This window comes from Pinus tabuliformis, chromosome 5_2, assembly GCF_031772625.1.
Source record: "Pinus tabuliformis cultivar Carrire ecotype Pingquan chromosome 5_2, CPIR1, whole genome shotgun sequence".
Lineage (NCBI taxonomy): Eukaryota > Viridiplantae > Streptophyta > Pinopsida > Pinales > Pinaceae > Pinus > Pinus tabuliformis.
In genome coordinates, this window is record NC_142306.1 from 468,296,355 (window position 1) to 468,317,149 (window position 20,795).

Sequence of the window (20,795 nt, forward strand, 5' to 3'; positions counted from 1 at the left end):
AAGAAGTAAAAGAAGCCAACTTAATTCACAAGTAATTATCAAGAAAGAGGAATCAAACCTTAAATCCTACTAGCATTGATTTCTCAACATAGTATCAAAGCTAAGGTCAAAGAAGGTTGAAGGTCACTTTGTTGGCAATTACTTGATGAAAGGAAAAGCAATTTTGGAAGAAAAGGTTACTCCCTCTATGGCAAGTTAAGATGGGAATCAATATCATGAGAATTGCAAGAAGTTGGATTGGAAGGATCATCTACAATCTAGTTAGGAGAGTCAAGAGTCAAGGATTCTTGGTTGAACTTACAAGTTCCAAAGAAATAAAAGAAGAAGAAAGCTTCCAACAAATTGAAAATGGATAACTTGATGATGATATTAGCAACATCTGAATAATTGAGGACCCCGAAGATTTGTGCTTATTTGTATATTTGAAAGTTTATTATCGATGGGGTTTGTGTTTGTATAAATAAAATCTCTCCACAAGAAGATTGAACACTCTGGAAGCATGCTTGGACAAATGGATATATCTAGTTCGATAGGGAGAGTTGAATCATCTAATGGCAGAAGCTTGGGAGGACATCTGGCCAGCCTATGTGTGTTTGATGTCTAGATCTTGAAGAGGGAGGGTGGCGTTGCTCTTGGAGCTCTGACGATACGCACCTAGATCCTTGGGTTGATGGTTAGTTAGTAAGCCTAAAGGTACCTAGACTAGCTAAAAGCTTTAGTCCATCTTAGTCCCACCCGAATAGATTACCCTGGTCAAGAATCCAGTCCACAACACTGAGTGTACTAGAACTCATCATAGTTCAAGATCATTTTAAAATCTTCCATGTACTTGTATATATATGTAAGAGTGTTGAAGAATATAACTAGCTTCGGTCTTCATTATTGTACTTGTCAAAAGAAAATTTTATTATTAAAGAAAATGATTTATTAAAGCATGGGTTTCATGCCTAGGTCAAACTCCCCATTGAGGACTTCTAGGTTTTGTCTTGAGTCATTAGAGTCATTGTCATTATTATTAGACCCTTCTTGGCCTTTTGTATCATGTAAAAAGAATTATTTTTTAGTCAAAAAGGTAACTGGTCACCTCCACACCAAGTCGGCCCTACCTTCAACAAGTCTGCCTGGATTAGGGCAATTCGACCTCACAAGAAGCCTATATATTGAGCAGCTCGACTTCATTTGGAAGGAATCATCAACAAGTTCAATCTCTAAGAAGCAGTAACTGGAAAAGTGTGCTAAGTTGCTAGAGAAGAAGGAGAAAAGTTGGGAAGAAGAAAATCAAGTTTTTGGGCTACCTTTCTCTCACATGTGCGAAGATATTAGGCTGAAGTTGGGGCCGAAATTTTGTTTATGTTGCAGGGTCGAAGTTTTGAAGCTAGGGGGGGCGAAAATCTGCTGCAAGGGACGAAATTTTGATCTAAAGTTGCACCATGTAGTGTTGACACATGGAAGGCTAAGAAAACGACATCTACAAGAAGGGAGGGTTGACTTGGTGGTTGGAGGAGCTCTTTGTCTAGGTCTAGAAGTCTGGAAGTGTCTCATATTGATTTGAGTATACTAAGGAAGAGTTATTTACTGGGTTTTCCCCTTGTAGGGTTTTTCCTTGGTTGTGCGCCTACATCTTGTATCTCTTGTTCTTGTGATCTTCATACACATATTTTTGTGATTGCTTGATGAAAATAAACTAAATAAGAAGTAAAAAAGCCATCTTAATTCACAAGTAATTATCAAGAAAAAGGAATCAAACCCTAAATCCTACTAGCATTGATTTCTCAATAGAAAGGTGTCTAAACACAAAGTTGAGGTGCAGAGGTTCTAATTATGAGTACTCTACCCCCTTCAACTTTTACAATCGTTACATTTGACAATTTACATCCAAATTATTACATTTCTGACCAATTGAAAATTTTGATAATTAAAAATAGACACTTAGACTTGACCAAATACTTAAGACATGATTTAGTATGATAATTATACATGGAACCAATACACTAGGACTCACGTAACACATCATCATCAAATCCCACCCTAGCTTTGAGGGTATGTTTGAGAGAAAAACTTTGTTAATTATCTGCCTGTTTAGAAACATAGATAATTAGTTGAGGTTAAAAAACTCCCTAGGATGAAACTCATTGATGAAAAGTCCTAACCTTACCTAGGTATGTTGCATGGCTTCATAGTCATAATAGAATCATTTTTACAATAAAGGCCCACAAAGCTGCAGAATTTGGGTTTACATGACTTGACAGAATTCTCAAAGATAATGATGATCTCTGACTGCTTGACTGCTCGAGCATGATGGAGTGCTTTGAAAAAATGTATGTTGTTATAGGGTGATTGACACAGAGTGGTTAGCAGGTGGCATTCGATCTAGGCCTCCCTAACCTCATTAACAAACGAACTCGGATCACTTTATGTTTAGGATTTCGAATCACCTATAGAATTTGTGGCTCAAATCACAAAGGACTTCTTGCACTTAGGCTCGGCCTTCTCGCATACTATCATGCTTTGAAACATAGAGCTCAGATCATTGTTCTCCTTAGGAAACTTCGCGTAGTGCCTCAAGAAATGCAGTCCTCTATCACAAGTTCGGACCTTTGTTCAAATCCCACGAATTTCAAAATTCAACCCTTTATTTATAGGACTATTTGCCACAAAACTATTTTCTAGAGAAGCTCACAAGAGTCACTACTCTTCAACATGCTTTGATACCATGTTGATTTTCTAGGGAACAAACTAGAAATCATTTTCTTCGACATGATAACTACACTTCCAATGATTAGTTAGCATTAATTCATAGATAAAATTCATTCAAAATCATTAAGCAAATATATAGAAGAAAATATCAACCATTAAACCATGAAAGAGCAATAGAAAATAACCATGAAAGAGAAGTAGAAAATAACCATGAAACCATGAGACACAGAAATTAGGCCTGAGGCCATGGCAATACCCACAAGGGGAACCCAGAAATCCTTCCTTATCAGAGAGAGAGTTCAAGATTCATCAATACATTAGAAACACCATCAAGATAATAGCCAAACCAATACCCAAGAAAAAAATGAAATCCAAAACCCTTTTTTCTGAAATCTGGCCCTCCTTTTCTCTTTCTGAAATTTTTTGGATCAAAGACAGACAAGACAAATTTGATGTGCTCAAGGAAGGCTCTCCTTTATATAGACTTTAAAGGGTGGTCGAATGGGTGCCTCTTGTAGGCCTAGCCGACCTAAAATAATAGGAGGCAGACTTGAACTATTAGAGGCAAAATTTTATATTTTTCCTCATGATGAAAATAACAACCATGGCTGCCATATTTCCAACAGGGTGGAGGATTCATCAGATGGATGTGAAGACTTCCTTCTATTAAATTTCTAATACCAGCCAAATTTATTTTCCCACAACAATTTAATTTATCCCCAACAATTTATTTATTTATCTAAATAAATATTGAATCACCAAAAAAGAAAATCACTCGTATTTTTAACTTATAGAATTAAATATATGTAGCAGAAATAAACCAAAGAGATTAATCACACATTGCAAAATAAAATCAACCACAATAATTCTCTGCCATTTAATTATCTGTAAAATATGGGTTTTTTTACCCACAAAGATACAAGGAAAAATACAAAACCCCATAACTTGTAACACAGCTCCCTCAGAATGAATTTGTCCCAAGAAACTATGCCTCTAGGAAATTAGCCTCCAGATGAAATTGGCCTGGAGAACTTGACTCAAATTCTCATCCAGCAACTCGACCTATGCTCTCCTTGCATGTCACTGATGTGCACTAGGAAAAAACTTGGTCCTACAATCTCCTCCTACTCGGCCCTCCTGGATTTGCCCCAATACACTCGCACTTCTCCTTCTCTATGTTCCTGATCCACAAAGCCACTATCACTTAGAGAAAATCATTTTCTCTTAATGATGACTTGCTCACACTTGTGTCTTCACCTCCTCACAAGGCTCCCTTTATAATCTTCATTGAGTCCAAATCCCTCACTCTAATCTCCCTTCTAGAACTATCATGAAGATCAACAGTTGAGATTATTTCTAAGCCACTTAAACAATTAATTATTTATCCTTAAAAAATGACTCAATTGTCCACTATAATTAATTTACTTTAATTATTGTATTTTTCTTAAGTTAGATGTAGAAAAGAAGACATAAATCACTTATTCCACCAAGCAAGCACCTAGAAGAGGCAAATCAAATGTCATCAACATGCTAAAATACCAAACCTATTCCAAAGACCTTTCGAAGCTACCGCTCACTTCAACACCTTCCTCAATAGGGAAATTGAAGAAGACGTGTATACTAAGCAACCTCATGGATTTGAGGTGTGTTACCGCTCAAACTAGCAGGGGTCCTAGGAGTGGATCCTATAGAGCATCTACTAGGTCAAGTGGTAACAATGGAGCGATAGCCCATTGTCACCTCAGCTAAAGCTCCCTGCTCTTTAGGGACTTGCATCGATGGGAGGAGTCCCGGTATGAGAGGAATCACTAGAAACGATGGATCAATGATGGGATGAAAGGTGATTCCTAAACCCTATTCACAAGAGAGACTCAAATAATTGGCTTGCTTGCTTTAGAAGCAAGGTTATCAAACTCTTTAGGAAGGATATAAATAGATGAAAGGCTCATTCATTCATCTCATCATCACTTGGATTGGATTGGTAGCTCTTGCGAGAATTTTGCATTCCCTTTTGGAGGAGGAGTTTGGTTTCATGGAAGAATTTTGATGTTTGGATACTATCTCTTGATCTTGGAGCTTCAAATTTTGTCTTGGATTGATGATTGGATATACTCATTATACATGTAAGTGCTCTTTTTCATGTCTATTTTTACATTTTTCTTGTCACATGAATAATGTATGGGATTTTTGCTCTCTAGATCTGAAATTTCCCTAATTTTTTGCAAAATTGTGGGACTTTTAGACTTATGAGGCATTGCATATGTTACATGTGTCATGTATGATGAACGAATGTTCCTAGAGGTTAAAATTCATTGATAATACCTTGATAAGTCATCAATTCTTGCACATCAAAGTGTAAATTCCTTTGGTAGCCAAGTTCATGCCCTAATTTTCCATGCGAAGTTGCCTAAGGTCTCCTTGATTGGGTGAAAGCTTCTCCAAATCTCGAAATCTCCTTGACTCCATCTCTCCCTAAAACAAGACACAAGTCTAGCCCTTGGAGATCACTTAAACGAACATATTTTTCACCTTTTCCTCCTCTCTCTAGGCCTACCCTAGAAGCTCTCCTAGGGCATCAAGCGAAATCTTTTGTAGCCATCCAAAACCCTTGAAATCTGGTCCACAACGACATTGGGGTTTTCTCAGGGGGTCCTCCAAATTTGAGCTCAATGCAACGATGCAATCCCGAGATATTGCAAGCCCTACCTCAACGATCATTCCTCTCCCTAGGTTGCTTTGGGTTAGTGTTCCATTTGGATCATTGCACTTGAATTTCAAAAGAAAATTATTCCTTTGATCCTATTCTCCTCCCTAACCTGGTCAAGCCCCTCTGTTGTCGATCAACTCCATACCCTTGACCTAGTTTGGGCCCACTTGGGTTCTTTGTGGTCCCACAACTTTGTGACTCAAATTCCACAAGGATTACATAGAAACCATTTCTCCTTTGGGATCCCTAGGTCTAGGATACCTCTTGTTAAGGGATATTCTCCAAACCTAAGCTTACGTATCCCCTTAGCCCTTCCTAGAGAGCCAATCACCTTGCTTCTAAAGCAAGCAAGCCAATTATTTGAGCGTCTCTTGTGAATAGGCTTTAGGAATCACCTTTCATCCCATCATTGATCTATCATTTCTAGTGATTCCTCTCATATCAGGACTCCTCCCATCGATGAAAGTCTGTAAAGAGCAAGGAGCTTTAGCTGAGGTGACAATGGGCTATCGCTCCATTGTTGCCACTTGACCTAGTAGTTTCTCTATAGGATCCCCTCCTAGGACCCCTGCTAGTTTGAGCGGTAAGAATGTGCATGGAATGGAGTCACACGTATGCAGACTGAAGAAGGCCTTATACTAACTTAGGCAGGCACCTCACACATGTTACTCTAGGATTGATGGGTACCTACTTGGATTGGACTTCACTAAGAGTGAGGCGGACTCTAACTTGTATTATGTGCTTGTTGATGGTGAGTCGCTTATCTTCGTACTATGTGTTGGCAATCTCTTTTTGACAGGATTGGAGAAGCTCATAGAGATGTGCAAGGAGGATCTTGCTTTGAAGTTTGAGATGAAGGATATTGGATTGATGCACTACTTTTTGGGATTGCAGGTGTAGCAGCAGCTAGGAGAGATTTTCGTAAGGCAGGGCAACTATGCAATTGAGATTTTGAAGAGATTCGGGATGGAAAGAAAGGAGGAAGAATCCTTCGATTCATTTAAGCACTCCTCCGATTGTCATTTCCCGGGTTGTCACAAGAATAGTGGGAGCTCTTTATAAGAAGGCATAGTCGAGTGGCGAAAAATGCATATTCTCTATGAATATGCCCGGAGGTACCCACAAAAAGAAGTGCCCTAGAATGTAACCCCTTTGGCTTGGGCCCAACCTGTCTTTCTGGTCCCACCCCAACAACACAACAGACCTATTGAGACAATTACCCGCTTTCCTTCTTATGCTAAGGGCGCTGAAGAAGGCACCGCACCAAACAACCCGGCCAATAGATACATGATGTGTTACATATAATGAACAAGAGACACCGAACGAGATAGATGGATTATGTTACCCCATTTGACCAGTCAGCCTAGTGTTACTTGCCGATCGAAACGAGCAAGGCATGGCAGAGACAACTAGGCACAACTACTATGCGATTACGTGCTAGCCGAGTTTACGCCTAGCTCGTGGGTGGGACAGGGGAAGAGAAGAGAAGGGGCGAATAACTTGACTATGTGCTTTTTTCAACTATGTGCCCAGGACAAGGCTATGTGCGAGAGAAACCCTTCCTTTTTTACTAGCCTATCCTAGAGAAATAAAGAATGACACGGATCGAACGCAGATCACCAGTTGGTACTTATCTTGGCTTAGCTGGCACACAGACTACTTCAAGGAAGGAATATCGGGCTTAGAACAAGCATTCAAGGGAAAACGATCTAAAAGAGAATAGCTCAGTCAATAACAAATATATTTTAAGCTTCTGGTAGGTAATGAGACCTCGGACCCTCAAAAAGAACAATTTCATTAATCAAGGTGTATGATAAGGTGATAAAAGCAAGCTATCTTTCTTTGTCTGCCAGTGGAAAGGTGAGTTTCGGGATAAGAAGGGATGTGATGAAAAGCAAAAGGCGCCTCGCCCTGCAATAATAAGGATAACTAGAACACGCCCCTAAAGATACGGACTCAGCCTCAACAAACGAAGAAGCGAGACCTGCCTACTTAAATCCCCTTGTCATTGGGGGTGGGTTCTTAGCCGGTTTTGAACATGATGTAAACCGAGTATTAGGTCTATTATAGATGTAAACCCTCCTTCAATGACAATGAGGCTTTCCCGAAACATCAAACATTCAGGAAAGAAATGAAGTATCCCTCCTTCCATCCCTGCGTCGCGATTGCTATTATATATACTTCCCCGACCACTCTGAGACAAATCAATCCTAAGAAGATTATTGCCCACTCCCCAATAGCCCATATGAATCCTGTGATGAATAGAATTGAAATGAGCATTAGATATAATGCATGTGAGCTTGCTTGCCACACCAGTAAAAGGAAGCACCTTTACAATCATTATAAGATATGATTGATGAGAACAAGCAACATTACTTGACACGATTGATGACATAGCTGGAAGGTTTCAAGCAACTGATCGGACTTGGGAAAATATCCCCTGAAAATATGGTCTCTCGATCTCTCGGCCTGGATCTTCACCAGGAATCGGAGAAACTCAAAATTGTGTTATGAGACTGGTTATGCCCTTAAGGCTACTCCTGGCTATGATCGAATAGTACTAACTAGAGCTTCTCTAGCAATGAGCTTCAGGCTATGACTATAAAAGCACAGACTATTCCCTGGAAAACAACTTTCATGATGTTAATAACAAGGAAGATGGTAAAGTCAAGGTCGCAGGTAGGTAGTATGGGCCCTCTGACTTCCAGCTATGTGTTGTGTAGCTTTCGCGAAGCAGATGAAGGTTGATAGTTGGTCTCGATCTAGGGAATGATAAAGGGAAACATACTTATGTAGCACTTAGTACGATGAATAACTCAGGTCATTATTACGGTAAAACAGTAATTATTAGTGATCTACCTGTAGAATACACGTGTTGAAACATTTACTATGTTTCCCTATCAATCTAAGTGAGAGATTTCTCCTTGAACCCCCCGCTAGAACCACTGTCTATCCATAAAGAATCCTCATTGCTAAATACACTCGCTTTTATTGCTTAGTTAGCGCCTGGTAGATGAGGATGGGATAACTTACAAGATATCTATCAAAATTTTCCGACCCGCAAACTATTGTTGCTTACAACACTAGAAAACTAGTCCAAAATCCAAAGTAGATAAATCGCCAAAAGAAAAACAAAGCCCATCAAGACCACTAGCTCAGTCAACATCAGAAAATCCTTGAAGTCGAATAGTGAATGCCCAAATGAGTAGTTCCTTTCACATAGCATAAAATACATTTGACCCCCTACAAGTGACTCTATATACATGTTGGCAACAAAAGCTATATCTAGTTGACTGTGAGTAAGGTAGAGGAGACCACCTACTAGGGATCGATGGAAAGTAAAAAATAAAGGAGAAGGTAAAATGGACCTGAAATTTCATCCAAGAGCCAACAAGCTTAAAATCATCCAAACCAAAGCCTTGTAGCAGACCTAGTACATACCAAGGTTGTGAAAGAAAGTTCCTTGAGAGGAACTAAGTGATCTAAATGCTAAGAAAGTAATCAAGTAGACCAAGATCACTCATTTCACACAAGTCCTGAAGTGTTAGCTTTCGTTCCTTAATGCGGGAGTTTGTGTTATGGATCAAAATAACATCATCCACATATAGAACAACAATGAGGACTAGTCTATCCTAATGACAAATATAGAAATCTACTTCAACTTTGCAATGAGAGAAACCGCCTTTGAGAAAAATTATGAATTTTCTCATACTAAGCACAAGGTGCCAATTTAAGTCCATGTAAAGAGATCTTAAGCGTACAAACAAAGCATGTAGATTCATCTTGAACAAATCCAAGTAGTTGTTGCATATAGATTTCTTCTCATACTAAGCACAAGGTGCCTGCTTGAGTCCATGTAAAGATATCTTAAGTCTACAAACCAAGCACGTAGGTTATGTTGCTACACAAACTAGCAGGGCCCTAGGAGGGGAACGTATGAGACAACTACTAGGCCAAGAGACAACAATGGGACAAAGACCCATTATCACCTCAGTCGATGTCCCTTGCTCTTTACAGAGTTTCATTGATGGGAGGAGTCGTAGTAGGAAGAAATCACTCGAAATGGATATGCCAATGACTAAGTATGGAGTGATTTCACGAAGCCCATTCAAGGATATGCTCAATCAATGCTCAATCTTCCAAGAAGCTAAAGGCTCTCCAAGAAAGACCTAAAATGGAAATCAAGACTTATGGCTTGGGATTTGTAATGATAATGGGCTTACCTAAGATCAAGATTCCAAATGAGATATAGGACCTCTCAAGAAGCCTTGTAAGGTGATTTGTCACTTGGAATAGGGTTTTCGCTTCACTTGAGAGACCTATAAGGAGGCTACACTAGATCCAGGGTTTTAGGATATTCATGAGAGGAGTCCCTCCAAGGTTCTCACTAGGTCAAGGTAGGAGAGGGGAAAGTGTCTTGTATTTATTCCATAGAATAGTAGGATCATATGACCCACAAGAAGACCACCTTTATCCAAGGAAAACTAACAAGGTTTCCCTTCTAGGGCACACCTAGGGCATAAGATTTCTGGAGAATTAAGCGTGAGAATTCCAACAAAATTTGACGAGGAAACACTATGGAAAAGTTTTGTCCAAGTGGAATCTCAAAATTCCTCCTCTAATGAATTTTGTCAGAGGCCCTAGGTAACCTATCTAGGGAAAAGGGGGCTGAAATTTTTGGAAGTAGAAAAGAGAGGGAAGGAAGGGTGACCACCATTTTTGCTTGGACCAATGCCTAATCCTTGGGCTATGGAGCTTATGATGATTCAAGATTTGCCAAAATCGTCTTCAAGGAGGCCAAAGAATGATGCCCTAGCAAGCACTCTTTAACAATTACCTACTCAATATCTATGTATTTTCATGGAAGAAAAACAAAATCACATCCACTAGGAACATTCATCTATTGTCATACAATGAGTAACATGTGCAATTTACAACCAAATAACCTTCTAGAATGATATTCAATAAATTAGGGCTTTAGAGAATTAACTAGTTGCAATAATTCCACACATTAGACATTATCTAAGAGAAATTTTCAACAAAATGTACTTACAAGATTCCAACCATAGAAAAAGAAGCAACTCCAAGAGAGATCGAAATTTAGCTTCCAAAGATATCGAAATGCATCAAAGAATCTCCAAGTAGCATCCAAGAGAAAAGTGTGAAATTCTTGTACAAGAGAAAAGATCCAAGTGATGATGATCCTCTCTCACAATGAGAGCTAGTTCTATTTATATGAGTCTCTCCTAATTCGATTTAGCCTAATCAGCCCCAACAATTATAAAATAATGTGCAAATAACAAATCTTGGTGACAATCCCACCAATTAGCTCCAACAATGTGAATAAACCATCCAATAGTAAGCCGAAATGATGATGTCATGATGAAATGAGGTTGTTGTAAGGCCATGTTGAGTCCTCAAAGTGCCAAAATGAGAGAGAGGGATCCATAAACAATGCACAAGGTGATGACCCCTTGATGTCCTTGTAAGTCATAATGTGGTGCTCCAAAGTGGCTCTGGGGCACAAACACTGGCATCATGGGTCTCCTGGTGAAAGATAAGCCTGTAGAGTGTAGACTGAGGGCATTGACGATGGTGCTTTCCCTCCTATGTCTCAGGGGTGAGACAAACCTCCTCTTGGCCTTGGATCAACTTCCAAACCATGTGTACATTGCTAAGCCGACTAGGGGCAATGCTGGTCCAAGTGCATCATCTCGCAAATAATGTGGGTCAATGAACAATCTGCTAAAGGCACTAAGTGTGCCCATGAGATGAGATAATTCTCTATCACATGGCGGAGTCCCATGCCTCTCAATGCATCCCCTACAAGTGTCAATATGATCCTCTGTCGGGCTTGGGCCCCAATTAAGTTTCCCAACCCATGACGAAACCACCTTCCAATTACATATAAGATCCAATACGTCTCCTCACCTTCAGGTACAATAATTCATTAATGCATCTATGTGAACCAAGTTTGTTAGTCATGGGCACAAATGAAACTTCATAATGGGCTTCCCTTCCAAATTCGGCTTTGAGCAAGTAATAGTGTTACCTCCATAGGTAGGAGTGGCTAATAAACAACCCTATTAGGTGTTCCCAACCCCTAAAGGGAAAGACATGTCCAAGGTGCATCCTTTAAGTGGTAGGGGTCATGTGGATAATGATGAGGTGGATAGGGACACAGGGGTCTCAACGTCAAATGCCATCGGTTCAATGATGTTAATGATGAGGGATGTCCACATATTTGGGTGTATCGATGTAGGAGGGCACAATCGTGGTACATGAGTTACTCCGACCTTTGTTTTTGCCACCTTTCTTCATTTTCCTTTTGCCTTTTCTTGATCTTTCTTTACTATACTGCTCGAGGCTCCAGGAGATGAGAACATGTTGTGTATGATATAAGCAGTTATTATAGCCTTAAGGTGGGGCAATTCATCGCTCACCAGGGATTGGGACATGCATGGGTTCCTTAATGATGCGGGGGGTACTCAAGGGGGCCCTAGGAACCAGGGTGATGGCCATAATGAAGGGTAAAGCTCATGTTTGGCTTTTTCCAACATGCTAATATAATGTCCCAACAATCTTTTGCATTTTGTGATATTATTTTCTTTTGTATGTGGCCATGATATGCTTTTATCTCTTTTTTTAGTTGCATCAACCTTCGGGGCAACATTTTAGGCCTGACCCAGACATGTGGACAAGGGGGCTGGGAGTACCAGACCTTTGTGGACCCAGTGGTCATGTAGACAAGGGGACAGGGAGTACCAAAGCCTTGTGAACCTAGTGGCCATGTGGACCCAAGGAGGGAAGATGATGAAATAGGGAATGTAATGTGCATAGGGGAGTGAAAAATATGAAATGAGAAAATGGTACCGTGCAACCAAAATTTGGATTTCCCTAGTGCCCATCCTGAAGCTATAAGCCAGTAGGGGAGATCCCATAGAACTAGGGTTGAGGAATAACCCCCATTTAAGGTGATGGAACAAGACTACAGTCAAAACCCTTCCTCCTTCCCAGTCACCCAATAATCCATACCCAACGTGCCTAAGGAAAAACAAGCATAAGCACCGGATTGCACAATGAAAGACATAACTTTAAGATTGGATGGCCCACTTCAAACATATGCTCTCGACAGATGGGCAAGGGGACATATGACTAGTTCAGGGAATAGAGAGCAACTAGCACAATATATCAGCTACACTGGTGGCTGTCAGGAGCTGCTGGCTGTCGGCTGAAGACAAATCTACGAGAAAAAATGTATCCTATGGGGTCACCCACTGGTGGTCCGTAACAGGTTCATCTTGAACAAATCCAAGTGGTTGTTGCATATAGATTTCTTCTTAAAGATCTACATGAAGAAATGCACAGTCGTCATCCATTTGATGGACCTCCCAACTCTAAGGAGCAACTATCAGACGTAACAGCCTCTATGAAATACAGCACATTATCCATCAAACACTCGTCAAAATTGATATCCATGGAGAAAAGGGTAATAGCCACAAAAAGTCCATCTGCTCAGATTTTGGAAACAGCTATTAAGGTGCATTTTAAAGAAATCAAACTATTCAATAGACAAGAAACGATCATCTAGAAATGGTAGTAGATTGATTTTTATCAATTACTACAATTGTTGCAACTTGCAAAATACAACTCCGTTTTGTCTGCACTAGCTATTATATGCCTAAATAGTGCAAGCTTTACAAAAAGAATGGAAACTGCCAGAAGCAGTATAACTACAGTTCCAGTAGGTATGTATGGCAGGATGTATTCTGCAAAAGGCTGAAGTAGAACAGCAGTTAGTGTTCACAGGCTTACACTTCCACAACAATATGATCACGTAGCTATCTTGTTGTATCAGATATGGTTGTTTTGTGAATATTGTAGACACGAAATTTAGACATCAAAAGAAATGTCTTACAGAACAATGTTCCTTTTGTTGAATCTTCACTCCCAATATTTCAGCTGCCAGATCACGTAATGCTCTAGGCCGTCCTTCTTTACTGCAAACATCATGCATTTTTTTAATTAGTTGTGGAGGAAAATTTACCATGTGAAATTAACATGCAAGTTATGATATAATATGGTATATTTCAATATCACAAGAAATGATACCTTCTCAAAGGTTTATAAGCAGAGGTATCCCTTATGTCCTTCTTTGGATGGCTCAAAAACAACACCTGAATGCAGACATGAAAACATATAATCAAAAACAATCCATGAAAAGAAAAATCAGAGATCATTTTCAATTTATGATAAGCAAGGAGAATAATGAGAGGTTACGTCATCAGTGAAAAGAAAATGAGACATTACATTGTCATTGGAAAAGAGAAAATGAGAGATTTTACATTGTCATTTTTTAACTGTACGCACAATCTGTCAATTTTCTATCTCAATCACATAAAAATAATTGCTATACCAAACCATACGAAACTTTTCCCTTACCAATCATTTTTTCCTATGTTGTTCAAATATCACAACCTATTTGTATTATCTGGAACCCAAAATTGCAAAATCGCCATCCAACAATATTTTCCAAATTATTTATTGCATTGAAAATTGCCAATAATTCCCGAAACCAGCTTATGTTTTCCTTAGGAACTTTGGGATTTCCCAAAATTCCCTTTCTGTTTAAACTTTAATCTCCTTTCTATTTTTGTCAATACTGTAAAATTGATCTGCAGGAATACCACCACTTTGGCTTCACAGCACATTGAAGTAATGATGGGATTGTTTATCATGGTCTCTCGAAGTAATGCTGTGATTTCCAATAGAAAAGCAGAAACGAGAAGAAAGGAACCAATATATCAAAATAAAATATATAAATGTAAATATCAATATAAAAAATACACAAACACACACATATATAAACTGGCCCAAGGGAGTAGCTCAACTGGTTGTAACCAATGTCATTGGGCCTTTGGTTAGTTCTATGCCTACAACTGCCCAATTGAAATCCTCTTGGCTGATGTGCACTAACCTACACTGATGGGCTTACTAGGGATGCTATCCAAGAATGTGGAGAAGCATCCCTTGGCTTTCCCTGAAAGGTTTTCCTTGGAAGTATATATATATATATAACCAAAAACATGTATGTCAGACTGTGGCCTAGCAGCAACTCTAAGCAGTCGTTATGACAATTGCTAAGGTTCAATCGGAACAAGCATGCTCCCCACCGCATGGGTTTTGCCAGATGTGGCAATAAATATTGTAGCCACTGGGAAAAATATTGAGTTTACAAATTATAAAATTCCTTGCTCAAGTGAAAGCAGGTGGAATGGGTTATTTCCAAGTTTACTTTCCATAAAAAAATATGGGTTGCTGTTTAGAAGAGAAAAAAAAAACATTAGATAAGATGGTTTTATTAATGTCCAAAATATGACCAAGGAAAAAGGTCAATGGGACTACAGAATATACTCAGACATCTGACAATGGACTATAAGAGCGCCAAGGATATTCCTAGCAACAAAGAGAAGTTAAGTAGAAGAGATACAAATCTCATTAAGGAATGAGAAAAGACCACCTTTAAATAAGCCGTGCAAACGTGAAAATGCATGAAGTTTGAACTCAACTCAGAGATGTAGGTAAAAAGGTAGAATTAAAAAAACAAAGACAAGTGGAGGAGGGAGAAAAATCATCCTTTTCATCCTCTATCATAATGAACTGTGAAGGGGATCAATGCAAAATCTAATAGTGTACTCTAGGGAGAACCCACAGTCGAGGGGATTTCATTAGGTTATCCTAAGATAAGCTATGGACCAAAAAGAACTCTCTCTCATAAAATATGAAGACAAGAAAAAAGAGTCTAAGATGGAAGCCTCGTTTCTAAAACAAACACGGTGAGAGAAATTCCTGCTCTAAGATCTCATAAAAGTGGAATCTTTGATGACATAGCAAAAAGATGTTTGTTGTCTCATAGATCTGCCACCACCAAGATCCAAGGTTGGTCAATCTCAATGTTGCATGAAGTGGGGATGAAGCGGGCGCATTTTTTGGAAGCGAAGCATTGGAAGCATCATTTTCCAAAAATTCCTCAGAAGCAAAGCATCCTGGAAGTGTCTATTATATAGATCAAAGCATGCAGAATATATCAAAGCATGCATAAATGTACACAAATAAAGAAAGAAATGGCATCCGTAGAACATTAATGATTAAGTATTCGAGCATCAACCATCTAGAATCTAGATTCCTCTCCTCTTGTCCAACCTTTGCCTCTACTTCAATCCTCTAGGGATATTAGTCAACATTGCCCAATTTTGATCAAACTTCCTAATCCAAGCCTTATAATACGGTAGAAAAAGCTTAACATGCCTGATCAACGATTTTAACTTGAGTATAGGGTACATTTTTGCTAAGGCCATGACAAAGGAGTTGAACAATTAACACCACCAACACTGGGGTACATATAGGGCTTGGTGCTCTTGATTAAATGCCAATCACCAACCCTCATACATGATATAATCTAATGAAATGTCACAATCCCATTGGTCCTGAAATCCTGAAAAATGTTAAGTCTGTTGAATTTTGAATGGGATATAAAATTATATTTTCTCCATATGAAGTCCGATGAGGTTGGACCCACTCTCAAACATCCTGAGTCATTTCATGGTAATGTTAAAATTTTAAGTAAAAGAAGTAAAAGGATGAAAATGAAAGATAAAGGAGAATGTCACGTTTACTTTAAGAATTTCACATTATCATTAGGGAGAATCTAAGAAGCGTCTAGGGAGCATCAAGGGAGCCCCTTGGGAGGGCCTAAGAAGCATGGTTCCTCACATAGTGGTTCGAAGATTCCAAAAAAAAAAACCCTCGAAACCATGCAAGCCATTTCTAGAACTATGGTGAACTGTAGTTTGGGCATGCGAAACCATGCCAAAACCGTAATTCAAGCCTGTAGAACCACAGTTTGAGCCTGAGAAATCATGTTGAACTTGCAATTCAGGCCTTGTAGAACCCTGGCTCAAAATCGTCACGGTTCCGAAAGTACAAGAAGCATGAATTTCGGGCAGAACCATAGTTCCAGCACAGACAGAAATCTGGCTTCTGAAACCAGGGCGACACAATTCTTGCAACACTAGTCAATCTACTTAATGCTTATCACCTCTAGTACCAAACTTAGATCTCAAAATATATTTTGGTCCAAATCACTCATACTACTTTACAAAGAACTTGGATTGTTTGATTTTGGATTGTGGGAGTGCTACTTTATAAAAAGAAGAAAAAAAAAATCAGTTTTAGAGCATCACACTTTGCCTTTCTTATTATTTTTATTTTTTTGTTTTCTTAATGTGCTTTTAACGCCCCCTAAAACGATGGAGGATCCACAAACACGACATCTTCAGCAATTCGAAAAAATAGCTTGAGCAAATCCTCCAATAGTTGCAAATCGGATTCTCGGAAACATATCCCAAGCAAGTTCAAATATTGGATCCTCCAAATGTCGATTTGGTAACATAGATAATTTTGTGTTGTAATATAGTGAAACTACCAAGTTACCAACCCATAATTAGCTCCTTCTAGACACCAACACTCATCCATTCTACATGCAAGGGAATCTTAGGTCATGTGTTGAACTTTGTAACCATGTTCGGTACTCATAATGAATATTTTAGCCCTTGATGTATTTATATTGATTAATGTTAAGCATGTTCTTCATGCTAGAGTCAAAAGAAAAAATTATTTTTGAGTCATTTCCTAATAGAATTTTAAAAAGAGAAAAATTTGAATTTTCGAAATTGAATGTTTGGCTCCAAAAATTGTCAAGTCAACCCTCCTCCAAGTCGAGTCAAACGAGGTAGAAGAGACACACATTTGACCAAGCAAATCATTATATAAAGGCATTCAACCTCCTCCTCCAAGGCAGCAATTTGATCTCTCTCAAGCAAGAATCTTTTGGGTGTTGAAAACCAAGTACAATGTGTACAAGTACCATTTTTGAATTATTGATAATTATTTATGAGTTATTAGGACTTGTGTTAATCTTTCTTCTTCATCAAATAATTACACTTCAAAAATTCAACCAATAGCAATGACAAGAAAGTAGAGATCATAGTGCACAATAGATAAGAGACACCAGAAATTAGGCCAGTGGCCAAGGCAAAACCTACAAGGGGAAAACCCAACAATCTTCTTTCCTTAGAGAACCAATCCAACAACAGATATCAAATTCAAGTTATGGTCAAAGTAACTAGCTTTACCAAGTGTCCAAGTCAGCCCTATGACACAGGTTCGAACCACTGTTGTAGATTCGTATTTTTTTCACATCAGTCACCACAAAACTTTGTGTTCTAGCACAAAATTCGGACCTTTGTTCATAATGTATTAGCACAGTCTCGACCTTCTAGCACAGATGCGGGCCTCCATTCACAATGTACCAAAGTCTCGGCCTTCTAGCACAGATGTGGACCTCTATTCACAATGTATCACCACAGTCTCGGCTTTCTAGCACAAATGCGAACCTTTGTTCACAATGTGTCACCACAAAATATGACACAGAGATTTGGCTTGTGTACAGGATACAAATCACTTCAAGAGATTACTGAGATACTTTGTATTAAAGAGACTCTTCGACCTACTCTATATGCCCAAAATGATGTATATATGCTCAAACGAATTATGTCATGGAGAAGGATGAATAACACTTATTTATAGCCATTTATGAGGTCAAATGGGTGCCATTACTAGAAGAGCCAACTTGAGGAGATTTTGGGCCGACTTGAACACTTGGGAGCCTGTTGACGACGTTGGACCCGCCAACATGTCCGGGGATCTCCTCGGTAAGAAGTCCCAATTAGACCTCAGACCGTTTGGTGTAGGAGTCCAAGCAATGGGTCATACGGTAATGCCTTGACCGTGGTTTTGCACAGAGGCAGGTAAGATGTCTCTGTTGGTAGCAAGGGTGTGACAGTTGCAGTAAGCCAAGGAAGGTGCATGAGCGGTTCTAAAACTCGGAGGGTGAGGTGAGTGCGCCCATTGGAAACCAGTGATACCACAGGGTTAAGAAGGGAACACACGAGCAAAGATGCATCACAACATGGAAGGCAAGTTAGCTAGCAATCCAAAGTGATGGTCAAGCCAATAGCACATTTCAGAAAGATACATACATACATATACAGAAAGCTACACATGCATGCGTAAGCAAACAGATACATATATCATTTAGAGTACTCAAGATAGCTGGAATACAATACAACATATGCATGAAATGTGTTGGCTCTTGTTATATTTAGAAGTGTAAGGTCCAGCCATACAATACATCCATGTCCAACCACTAGTTCCGACAACGGAATGTTACAGCCACAACCGCCTGCTCCTCCAAAGAGATATACTAGTTCTGCGTAGTGGAGAAGCCAAGCCGCGTTACAAAATTGTCCAAGCTCTCTCTAAGATAGTCTTATCGGAAGCTTGGTTGACCAAAATCCTTTACAATGAGTTATGAAGGACTATTTATAGCAAAGGGTGGGGTGGCCCTTGACGTTCCCCTTTATGACCGTTCATCTACCCTCATGACTCTTCACCTACGCTATGATTGTTACATCCACTATCGACACTTGAACTTACACTTGTCAAGACGTTACATTACAATGCACATGTACCCATGTGAGACAAAATGGCTTGAGCAAGCCATGCAAGGCATCACTATGACTCGGACAACTGTTGGAAAGCCAACTCTTCGACATCCTCATGATGATCGACAGTAGTGAACTGATGCCAAGATCAGTAGTCCGCGATGGTGTCTGTGTACTCTAAGGTGACATCTTTCTAGAACCTGACTCTTGCCTCCATCCGGGTACACTGCTCGAGCTCCTCTGTCCAACTCATCTGATAGCATGCGCATCTTTGTCTTGAGTGCGGTCGGACCAGCAACATACTTGTGCATGGTGTCTGCACTGATGGACAAGTCTGGGCTGGTGGCTATGCGCATCAACTCGTCAAAGTACGAGTCAAGCTCTAGTCGGACCTGTGCCTTTGTCTTCGCCTAGGTGAGTTTCCCAATAGATGGGATCGCAGGTGCATGCACAACAACATCCATACTCTTGAATAGACTTGCATGGGAAGCCTGTAGACTAATGATGAGCTGCAAGAGCTCTTCATAGTTCCGGATCTGACTTCGAGTGCGTACCTTCAGCTCGACCGCTCTGGGCTTCATCATCTTAAGCAAGTGAACAGAGCTCCCTTGTATCTCATCGTCCATGTTTGCATGTAATCAACAACAGCATGCACGTTCGACAAGATACGTGCTCTTCTAGCACATCGACGCTGCCATCCATTGAGATGGACGACTACCTTATGCACGGTACCAAACTTGGAATACAACGCCCACATGACTGTGTCAAGGGACAATACTTCATCCAGTATTTCCTTCTTCAATTCTGCTTGGGCAGATGTTGTAACCAATTCTCCTCCCTGCTTGGTCATCTGTAGCTCCTTAGCCATTCGTTCGTTCTCAGCTATCAAGAAGCGAACACTCAAGCTAGTGGCTTCGACATATGCTCTGATATCATCGGCCAATGTTGTTCGATGTTTGCGCACGTCAGACACGATCACTCGTTCCTCAAACTGCGCAGGAGATGTATGATCCTTCGGAGTTGACACTCTGCGAGATTGCACAACTCTGTGTACTCTTTCTTCTATCCAGGCTCCCTCTTAACTTAGGGAGATCAACAACTTCGTTCTCTTATAACATCAAAGAACCTTTCATGGCTTCATTCCTTTATCATCATCATTCATATGCTTCCTTCATCATGCTTATACAAACATCTTTATTATCTTAAAGATTATGTACCTACAAAACTTTAATAGTTAGTACAACCAAAAACAAATATACAAAAGCATGAAGTTAGCTATATCAAAATCATGTCAATACTATAATGGAAGCATTAGACTTTGGACATTAAACAACTAAACCTCGTTTGGTTGATGAGATACATGTTTTTACATGCTAGACATCAATTTCTTGCTAGGGTTTTGTCATAAACTTTTCACATCATCATCAAGACGTCGAGCAACTCAATCAAGATATCAGTCTCATTATATGTAGGGCCTCAATATTACTTTTAGAGATATATCACAAATTCTATTATGATTTAATGTAAACCCTAGATTCCATCTTTGAGACACAAAGCCTTAGATATCAGTGATTCAATAACAATCCAATCATAGTACTATCTAAGGTTTCAACAATATGCTTTTACATGACAAACTTTTACTAGGGTTTGTTGCAAACCCTAGACTAACTCATATTGAAAACAATATCATATCCTAGAATATCAATTTCTACTAGAGCTTTACAGAGCCTAGGTTTCAAGAACTAAAACATGAACATTAACATTAGGACAACATATATACATATCTAAGATGCATTTCACACATTGTTTTAAGATCCAATCGGCTC

At 39.4% G+C, this 20,795-nt stretch overlaps 1 protein-coding gene across 1 annotated transcript in view; it reads right to left on the bottom strand.

Moving 5' to 3' along the window:
• The window catches only part of LOC149159683 (Polynucleotidyl transferase, ribonuclease H-like superfamily protein), a 206,908-nt gene that overhangs the window by 29,192 nt on the left and 156,921 nt on the right, over positions 1-20,795 (bottom strand). The window contains exons 7-8 of the mRNA XM_089436539.1: positions 13,517-13,581; positions 13,323-13,404 (exon numbers count right to left, since the gene is read on the bottom strand). Of these exons, the coding sequence (XP_089292665.1) occupies positions 13,323-13,404; positions 13,517-13,581 (147 nt within the window). The remainder of the gene's footprint in view (positions 1-13,322; positions 13,405-13,516; positions 13,582-20,795) is intronic.